Genomic DNA, 9,929 nt, shown 5'->3' with positions numbered 1-9,929 from the left:
AAACCACACATAGCATTGACACATGCGTGTGCACACACACACACGTGAGCTCCGGACACACCCGGGCAGGGGGTAATGGGGTGGCCCTGGCCTGTTCTCACGCAGCGTCCGCCAGGCTGCGGGCTGGCTAGGTGCTCGAGTGCATCAGCCTTTACCTCCCAGACCGGCCGGGCTTTTCCTAAGCCCGATGCAGTCGGCACCGCCTGAGGGGAGTGACCAGGGTCTTGAGACACCAAAATACATTTGGGGTATTTTAAGGAACATGTGTGCTTGTTAGGGGAACAGGGCTGCCCGGAGGGAGGGAAGGAGTTGTAGGCTCTTCTTTTTTTTCCAAAAGCAGCTTCAGGAGAGAACGAGCCAGAGAGGCAGACAGACAGAGTGAGGGAGGATGTGTGCCGGGAAAGGGGCCTGGGGGCATGCTCTGTTCCCTGAACACAGGCATTTCTGGAAGCAGCCCTTGGGCATTCGGGGGCGAAGCTCTCACTCCGTCCGGTACCCCATGTCACTAAGGTGGAGAAGGAGGGAGGAAGGTCAGAAGTCTGGAGGAAGCTGCTCATTCTGAATGTCATTGCTGACCCCACAGCCCAGAGGGGAGACTCAAGGGCACACAGAGAGCAGTGTTTTATAGCAAGAAGGCTTTGGGTTCATTCTAGAATCCCAGATTCCTGAATAGGAAATGATCATCTTCCCAGTCGTCTGTGAGGTTTGAAATGCAGGTGCTGCCCACACAGGTTTCTCCATCATCTGAGCCCACGGACGGCCGGTGGCAGTCGGGCTGGTCTGGCCTAACGGGGTTGGTTAGCGCTACGCTCAGAAGGAGACGGATCTTTATACCTGAATCATCCTGTTCAGACGCCTTCTGCCATCAGCCGCCTGGCTGCCAGGGGCCCGTTGGCATCCACTAACTCACAGATGTGGGGTTTCTGAATCTCAGTTACCAAAAATCGTGGGTGTGTCCACTCCTGAGTGATGAGCTGCTCCCTCCCGGGTGCATTCAGTGCACAGAGCCCTCCGGGGGCCTCGGCAGGGCAACCTGGCTCCTGCCGGCACCGCGATGAGCCGGCAGGCTGGGTCCCACGGGCCCCCGTCCGGCTGGCCCTGGAACCACCTGGGCAGCGGCGGGCTGGGACGGATCCTGGACTCCGCCTCGGGGGTTTGCCTGTGTGTGAGACTTAGAGACTGTTCCCAGGGATTTTGTAAGCTCGGTGCCTCTGGGGCCAAAAAGCCAGGAAGCTCTGGGAGGGCCTCGGATATACGGCTCCAGGCCCAGAGCCAGGCAAGCTGGGCTGCAGAGTGAGATGCGTCCTGTCAGATGCCTTGTGGCCATCGGAGTGCGTTGCAGGTCCCATTTGTGTCCGGGGTTTGTGGCCAATTCCCAGGCTGGCCGTGGCCTCATTAGCACAGCAAGCACTGTCCACACGGAGCGGGGAGGTTGGGCTCCTGTCAGGCCGAATCAGGGCCCCCAGGAGAGCAAGCTGACGGTGGCCTCATCACTTCAGACTAAACAGGCTTGGAGGCGAAACCAGGCCGGTTGGGAAGGCTCTCCCTGTCTAGCATGCAGGCGAGCCTCTCCTAAGAAACCCTCGAGCTAGGATCCTGTCCCAGGTGGCCCCTCGGACCCCCGTCAGGTGGGCACCCCCACGGGGCCTGAGCATCACGGGGGATAGACGCCACCGGCCAGGCCCGTGTACGGCTCTGCTCTGTGTTCTGACGGCCATGTCTTCTGGGAATGCAGACCGAAGCATCCTGACCAGGCAACAGCCCAGAGACCCCACAGAGCCAGCCGCAGAAGGACAGAAACGGAGGTTTATTCAGAGACCCCCTTCCACACTGCATTTGACAAGCTCCCCCTCCAAACTCACTTTCAAAATGACCTGGCTGTCTTCCTACGCAGAGAGCCTCACTTAAAACAGCTTTTCTATATTTGTATCAATACATATGCCTCGGGCACTTCAGACTGGGAAAACCCTGCATAGCTCATTTTGTAACACAGGAAAAACACTGGCCTCGAAGGAGATTTTTACTACCTATTGGAGCCTTTTTGCATTTATGGTAACGTGGGTTTTGCTCCTTTGGAGTTAAATTTGCAAATGGGTATTAATTTTCTAATGTCATGGAACTGACTTTTGTTGGGGTATGGAACATAACATCCAGGGTTATGATCCAAAGAGGTAATTAATTGTTGGAGAAATGATTTAATACGTTGTAAATCCCTCTACCTCCATCCCTTAAAATGGGATGCCAAGAGCGATTAAAGACTCAGGACATATCACAGGCAAATTCACATGATAAAATTGTTGTAATCACTGTCTGTTGGATTAACCGGGCTCCGGGGCCTCGGCCTGGTTGTTCTAATCAGACGTCTCTCAGACGGCCGAGGGCGAGGAAGGCAGGCCGTGCTGCTAGGAATGACAGTTTGCACGTCTCACCCATCCTTTTAGGAAAACAATATTTGTCCTTTGTGAGGAGCTGCCTCTTCTTTTAATGTCCCAACCTGCAAGGGAAATAGACATGCGTAGTTGGCCAAGCACGTGTCTGCGCCGGGATGCTCGTTAGCTTACTTATAAGGTAAAACAAAGTTCCCCAGGGATTCAACTGACATCTGCACGAGTGAAGAGAAAAATCCCATGTTTGGGATGAAATTGACCAAATGAGACAGTCCGAAGCCGATGTGCCTGGTACATGAGGTTCTGTGAATGCACTCGTGTGGGCCGATGGCCCTGGCGTGTCCACACTCCGGGTCCCTGGGGGCAGAGCTAGGTTAGGATGGAGTTCTGCTCTCCGAGTGTGGATGCCCCTACCTATTACTGAAAACCAGGGATGCTGTTTTAGGTAAGCGAATTTCCTACCTGGAGGAAAACAAAGAGCAGAACAGAAAGTGCTGGGGCCGTGGGGTCTCACCAAGTAGGTAAAAACGTTCCCATCAAAATACCCAAAGGAGAGGGAGAGCTATGTCTGCTGCTGGTCATTTTAAAGAAAGGAAGGAAGCAGAAGGGGTGTCTGTCATGGAATCCTCAATCAGTAGCTTAACCATAGGGACCCCCCACTTTTGTTCCGCAACCTGTGTGCCTTCTATCTCCACTTGGCAAGCTGGGGGTGATCGCACCCACAGGCAACGGATGCGCCAGTCAGTGAATGTAGATGGGTACAGGACCTCAGGCCAGCAACCCGCCTCTCTTGACCCCAGCAAGGGACCCTTGGGGAGCCAGTGGGCTCAGGGAAGCCTGCCCCGAACCCCCACGAGCCGGGCCCCACGAGCCGGGCTCCACGGGCTCATAACCTGAGTGTGAATGAGCCTCGGTCTGCGAGTGGCTCCAGCAGCGGCCAGCGTGGCAGAGACCCCCCAACGGTGTGGTTAACAGAGGACGAAGGCTGTGTTGGCTTCAGGACACCCCCTCGGCCGGGGTGTCACCGTGCGGCTGGCTCCCGGGCTTGGGTGCGGGTGGCCAGTGCGATTCTGGGCGGCAGCTGGAACTGGTCAATCTGTAGACGAAATGCCACCATTTCGTGGTAGAAAACAGACCACGGCGTTTCTTGCCCCCTGCCCTGGCCTCAGCTAGCCTTGGTGAACCAGGCTTGAAAGAGTAACAGGGACTGGGCATTTCCTATGTGTGTAGCTATAGAATTTATTCCTCGACTCAGCGGGCATTTCCGGCTTCTTATGAAGGTGAAGGAAATAAGACACCTGGCAAGCTCTGCCTCGAGCCGCAGGGTCCACTGTGGTGGCCACGAGCCATGTGTGGCCGCTGATACTCGAAGCGGGGCTGGTCTGAATGGAGAGGGCCTCTAAGTGCAAGACACACTGGGTTTTGAAGACTTAGTACAAAAAAAGGAATGTGAAATAGCCCCCTAATAATTAAAAAATGCTGATTACTGTGAAATGATATTCTTTTACCTGCATTGGGATAAATAAAAATCATTACAATTAATTTCATCTATTTACTCTTTTTACGTAGCCAGTAGAAAAGCTACCATTTCACGTGTGGCCCGGTCTCTTTGTGTGGCCAGCCGGGTTTAGAGGGACACTGCCTAGCACCACATCCAGATGTACGAGCAGGTGCATCTTCCCTTGCCCTAAGACAGTTCTAAAAACGAGCATCTGGGAAAAAGGCTGTTTCAAACGCCAGTTATTAGCAAAACTCTTTCCTATGTAACCCCCCCCCCCCCAGTGCTGGAGAAGTGTCAGCTCTGGGGGTTAGATGCAGGAGGAGTTCAGGGAGTCCATGCCCAGAGCCCCCATCGATGTTTCCCGAGAGTGGTGGGCTTGCTAACGAGGAGCCTGCTTTCCTGTATTTTGGGCACAGGGGCCATGGAGGATCAGATCTTTTGTGCTGGGAGTTCTTAGAATGAGGAGGCCAAATGACTGGTATTTGATAGAGCAGATTGCTACGTTAGCCTTGTTGAAAAGGCAGCCTAATTTCCATTAAGAAATGACTCCACTCCACCCCAGCGAGAGGCAGGCTGAAGTTTTGGAGAAGAGTAGATCATGTAGATACATGGCTGAGGAGCTAAAAAGAAAAACACAATTTAATTTTTTTGAAACCAAGTAATTGGAAGAATGTATGATTAGTTAAATGGTCCTTTTAAAAAGCATGTTGTTTTTCATCCAAGAAGGGACAGAGAGATTTTTTCCTTCACCTTTTTCTTAGTATTTCCTACATTTGCTGAGTGGTTGCTTACACATCGGCTGTCTGCACCTCAGAGATTTTCTAGACTCAGTGATTTAGAAGCATGTGGTCCAAGTTGACACAATTCTCTGAAAATTGAAACTGAGTTCAGTCACAAATGAACATATTTAATTTGATATTAAAATTTAATCATATTATTAAAAAAAAAAAGTTGAAACCATAACTTCATTCTCAATAGAAACGATGTAGTAGACGTGTCTGGTTTTAACCAGAATGAGCACCTCTGTTTCAGATTATGACCAGTAATTTATGAAGTTGATTCAGGATCACTTTGAAATGACCCTGGAAGCAAATGACTTTGGAGTTTGCAGCTGACCAGCTGACCTGCCTTCCGTTACCTAAAAGGGATTTGAAACACAGCTCCTAGCACTCAGCTTTCTGCATGTGCAAAACTGATAAAGTAGTATGTTAGGGAGAAAAAGACAGTGAAGAAATAAATATGGAAATTAGCAAAAACCAGTATTAAGCATATGTCTTTATGAATAAGACTTAATCACACACTTCATTTTGCAAATACAAAAGGGCCTTTTGAAATGTATTAATTAAAGTTAAATGCTTTAGACAGGCCGCTTTGTAGGGCGGAGGTCCTCTCCTCATTAGCATAGCGTTAACGACAGCCGAGGAAATTGGGTTAATAAAGCTGGATATTGCAGCAGAGCGGCTGGGGTGCAAATGGGCACGGACAGCCTGGTCCCCAGGGTGGCTGGCCGGCTGAGCAGAGCGTGTGGACCCCTATGGTGGCAGAATTCTGCGCCGTGCACCCACATCAAAGAGACAGACCCCAACACCAAGAGACAAACCCGTCACCTTTCCACAGGTCAGGAAGCAGCCCCTCCCACCAGCCTACTCACCCATGGCCCAGCCTCCTCCCCTGGAAACGGGTTGGGGGTTGGTGTGGAGGTCAGCTGGGCTAGACCGGCTCTTCCCTGAAAACCCAGGCCAAGTGGGGGCCCTACTCGGTACAATTGCCTGTAAGCAGAGGGTGCGCGGCGGGTCTCCATCCAACTCCATGTGGGCCACATCCTGGCAGGGACGTTCTGGCGTGAACGGTGGGGGCCGGGGGGTCCAGGGGCTGTATAGGGAACAAATTCTGAGGACCTGGGAGGCAGTGTTGGCTCCGCTCACCTCTAGAGGTTCGCGCCTCTGGGCAGGCAAGAAAATTAACATAACACACTCTGACTGGAGAGAGCAGAAAAGCTACTGCCCAGGGTCTTCCGGTTTCATGGGCAGTCCAGCTCCTTTGCAAAGGACAGTTGCAGGCTGTTTCGGGGCCCATCAGGCCGCTGGGCTGCAAGGGCGATGGTCGCCGAGCCTCAGAGACCGGAGGTAACGGGGCGCCGGCGCCATGCGATGTCAGGAACACACCCAGCAGGAGCGGGCCCTGCCGTTTGGCCAGAGCCCAACGCGAGGGCCCCGAGCTGCCAAGCCAAGCTAAGCGCTCTCCCTGCGCTCCAGGAGAACCCGGCTGGCGCCAAGCAGGACCACTCCCCCGGGGTCACGCACGTCCCGGCTCCGGCTGTAGTCCTGGTTTTCTTTTTCAGGGTGAGCGGCGGTGCCCGGACAAGCAGGGTTTGTCACCCGTCGGAAGGTTGCCCAGCGGGCGCGCTGCGGGCTCGGGGCGCAGATGCCGGTGTACCCGCTCTGCGGCTCAATCCTGTGCCCAGACGTGCTCTGAGCTTCTCGCGGCCCTACGCGCGCGGTTGAGCGCGCACGGGCTGGAAGCGACGTCCGGCCGCCTTCTCCGGTGGGCGGGGTTCAGTCGGGGCAGGGTGACACGGTCGTGGGAGCAAGGTAAAATGCAGGACGCGTGCGGGAGGAGGGGCGGCCGGGGCCCTCATGGCTTCTCGTTACAGTGTTTGCAAAGCGCCGAGGGCGTCCCGGAGAAGGCGGTGCACTTGTCTGGGCAGGGCAGCGGGGCGCCCGCGGAGAAAGGGTATAGAGCGGCCTGGCCGAAGGGCGCCAGGGGCGCAGCGGTCACAGGCGCCGCCAGGCCCTGGCCCTGGTTGAGGTAAGCCACGAGGCGCCGCATCTCGTCCAGGGCCTGCGCCTGCATGAGGATGTAGTTCTTGGCGAGCAGCAGCGTGGCGATCTTGGAGAGCTTGCGCACCGACGGGCTGTGCGCGTAGGGGATGACGGCGCGCAGCCCGTCCAGCGCGTCGTTCAGGTCGTGCATCCGCCGCCGCTCGCGCGCGTTTATGCTCAGCCGCAGCGAGCGCTGCTCCCGGGGCCGCCGCCGCGCGTCCGCCGCGCCCCCGGGCCCCCGCCCCCGCCGCCGCCGCCGCCGCTCGAAGGCGTCGTCCTCGTCGCCGCTCTGCTCGCCGCTGCTCTCGGCCACGGCCGCGGCGTGGGGTGCGGGCGCCGCGGGGAGGTCGCCGCCCGGGCCCGGCGCGCCGTAGCCGCGGGCCGCCTCGGGCCCCCGCGCCGCCCCGTAGGCCAGGCCCGCCGTCGCCGCCGCGTAGCCGTGGCTCAGCGCCAGGTACGCGTCCCCCGACAGCGACTTGAGGTCGGCCATGGCCGCGCGGCCGCTCGCGCGTCGGTTCGGCTGTCGGTCGGTCCCCGCGCCTCCCCGCCTCCGCGCGCCGGGCCTCTCTGGCCGCCTCGGCCACGCCTGCGGGTCGCCTCCTCCTCCTCTCCTCCCGGTCCTCGTCCTTCTCGTCCCTTCTCTCCCTCCTCCTCTCCTCCCCCACCCCTCGCCGCCGCGTGCAGGGCTGGGCCCGGGGGCGGGCTCGAGCTCCCACTCGCTCTGCTCCAGTTTTAAGGTGCGGGGGCGCCCGCTGGGACTTCGCGGCCATCCAATCAGAAGGGACTTGGTGACCGCCTCTTCTCGGAGCCTGGCTCCACGGGCAGCCGGCGCAGACCGACGGCCGGCCGGGTCGGGGGACGCTGGGATGGAGGGAGCTGGAGGCCTGGGTGGAGATGGGGTGGCTGCGGCTTTACGGGCTCCTCGGCCTCTCCGGCTGTCTCCTTCCGCCACCCGGGGTTGCCACCACAGAACGCTCGCGCCTCACGTGAGTCTTGTCTTGCGTTCCTCTGGCAGGAGCCGGCTCCCCCAGGCGCAGCGGTCCGAGCGGGGAGCGCGCAGCACAACCCGGGACACCGTGCCACGCGGGCCCGAGCAGGTGCGGAGGGCACGCCTGGGGCCCTCTGCCGGGGTCTGGGGCGTGCAGCCCCGGCTGGGTGCCCTCGCCGAGCCAAAGCACAGCTGTTCAACCGAGTCCGCCAACCGCTCACTCTGGCCGCCAGCCCTGGGGCACCAGGCGCGGAGGCACCATCAGGGACCTACCTCCCTGGCCCTCCAGTCCCGGCCACCTCCTTTCCCAGGGTACCTGCGTCTTGAAGTGGTTTCCACGCTCCCCCCAAGTCTTAGTGATTTAAGGCAGGGATTGGAGTTATAGGACAAAACTTGTTTAGGATAAACCTCTTGATTCAGTTTTCTGGAATTTCAAGTGTAAGGGTTTCTCACACTTGTCCAAGTGCAGAGAGGGAATCTTCTGGTTTTCTACTTGCCAGGGCGTGGCCTCCATGGTGGAGTTGGGGAGGATGGCCAGTGAGAGACTGGGGGTGGGGGGGCTGTAAGTCTGGCCTGTGTCTCCTGCCAGGGACATTGGGGTGGCATCCCCAGGTGGGCTTTCTGGGGTATTGCCGGAGCACCTGGGGGGGTGGCAGCTGGGATGCATGATGTGGGATTCTGCAGTTCTCCCATCAGCCTGCAATGGGGTGGGGGCTGTGTGGTCACTGGGCACAGCTTCCGCAGTGGGAGGAACTGGCCGCCAGGGAAAGTTCCCGCGGCTGAGGGGAGGGCCTGGGGACTAAGGCCAGGCCTGTTTGAAGGGTTGAGAGGGGTGGCGGAGCCCTGGGTTTCTAACACATGTTAAAGGACCCCAGGAACAGCTCAAACGGGGGGTGGTAAGGAGCTGAGGGCAGCATGGTTCCGTCCTCAAACCCTGGGTGTGCTTGGAGAATGCACTGAGGGAATGGCTTAACGCCTGGACGCACCAGCAGTGCCCCGCAGCTGACTCTTCTCCTTGTTCTTGGACCGAAAACCACAAAAGCAGTGAGTGCACAGCAGCTTGCAGGCCTTCTCCCGGAGTTTCCAGAGGTGCTGCTGGGGTGAAGGCCAGGACCCCAGACTTTCTCCCAGGTGGGGAGCTGCCCGGAGGCCCGGGAGCTGGAGAGGATGCTTGCTTGCCACCTCGGTCCAGAGACAAGGGTCACCCTGCCTCCAGCACGAGACCTTGGCAAAGTGGCTTAATGTCTCTGCTCTCCAGGTTCCTTTAAGGAGAGGAGAATGTTTTATTGAGTGCTTCAAGGAGAGGAGGTCCATGTTTTGTTGAGTGCTCAGGGAGGGTGGGTAGGTGCTGTGCGCTTTTGTGGAGGGAATAGCTAAGAGTCATTTGCTCCCTGTAAGGTTCTGGAAATCTGGCAATGACTAGGATCCTGGCTCTCAGGGGCTTCTATGCTGTGTGCTGGTGTTTGAGGACACAAACAGAAGAAAGCAATCACGGAAAACTTCAGAGCCCCTTTGCTCTGGGCCTTGCAGAGAAATGAGTGGAGAGGAGCTGCGTGAAGGCTAACTGCCTGCCCATGCTGGAGCCTCGTGTTTGCCCTGGCTCTGCGTTCAGGAGGGCAGGTCTCACCCACCAGTGCGTCCTGACTCAGAACAAATGTGGGTGGCAAGGGTTGGCAAGGATGAGAAGGGTCTGGGCTGAGCCCAGGTGCAGGTGGGCGCTGGGGACAGCCTGTTGTGAACAGGAGGCCATGATGTGAAGAGTGAGTGGGTGTTAATTGGGCCAAGGGGCTGGGGTGGGGGCATGCAGCCGTCAGAAGGAGCACCTTGGAGGACAGCAGCAGGGGGCCAGCGTGGGGCCAGGGACTCCAGGGTCGGGGGACCAGCCACGCTGGGGAGTTTGGTCTTGGACAGAAGGACAGGAGCAGTTATTGAATGTGCTCAGGGAAGTGTTCTCAATAGACCACTGTGGTCAGGGGCCTTGGGGGCACTTCCTCCTGGGTGTCCCCCGCGGCCTGGCAGAGCGGTCAGGGGGTGAAAGGGGACATGGAGAGAAGTGGGCTAACTGCACAGGCACTCTGAGGCCAACAGGTGCGGTGCATCGGATGATGTCCTGCCTCTGGGACTCAGGTTTGGATGGAGGTGATGGGGTTGAGGGGGGCAGTGTGCTATGGACATACTGAGTGTGGGAGCATTTGAATCACCCAGGGGGGTGTCAGCAGACTAGGTAGTAA

At 57.7% G+C, this 9,929-nt stretch overlaps 1 protein-coding gene across 2 annotated transcripts; it reads right to left on the bottom strand.

The window, feature by feature from the left end:
* Positions 1-2,429: 2,429 nt before the first annotated feature.
* BHLHE23 (basic helix-loop-helix family member e23) lies at positions 2,430-7,200 on the bottom strand. Of its 2 annotated transcripts, XR_004297448.1 has the most exons (2): positions 5,540-7,200; positions 2,430-2,494 (listed from the first exon to the last, which is right to left on the bottom strand). XR_004297448.1 is itself a non-coding variant. In XM_032387787.1 (1 exon), exon 1 carries the CDS (start codon positions 7,198-7,200, stop codon positions 6,523-6,525), a length of 678 nt encoding a protein of 225 aa, XP_032243678.1. In that variant the 3' UTR covers positions 4,916-6,522. The 2 variants fall into 2 exon arrangements, 1 of the variants encoding a protein (XP_032243678.1); XM_032387787.1 differs by lacking the exon at positions 2,430-2,494 and having other exon boundaries at positions 4,916-7,200.
* Positions 7,201-9,929: the final 2,729 nt, after the last annotated feature.

This window comes from Phoca vitulina, unplaced genomic scaffold (assembly GCF_004348235.1).
Source record: "Phoca vitulina isolate PV1807 unplaced genomic scaffold, GSC_HSeal_1.0 scaffold50, whole genome shotgun sequence".
NCBI classification, from domain to species: domain Eukaryota; kingdom Metazoa; phylum Chordata; class Mammalia; order Carnivora; family Phocidae; genus Phoca; species Phoca vitulina.
Note: the sequence above shows the minus strand (reverse complement) of the source record. Positions and strands in the feature narration are given on the sequence as shown.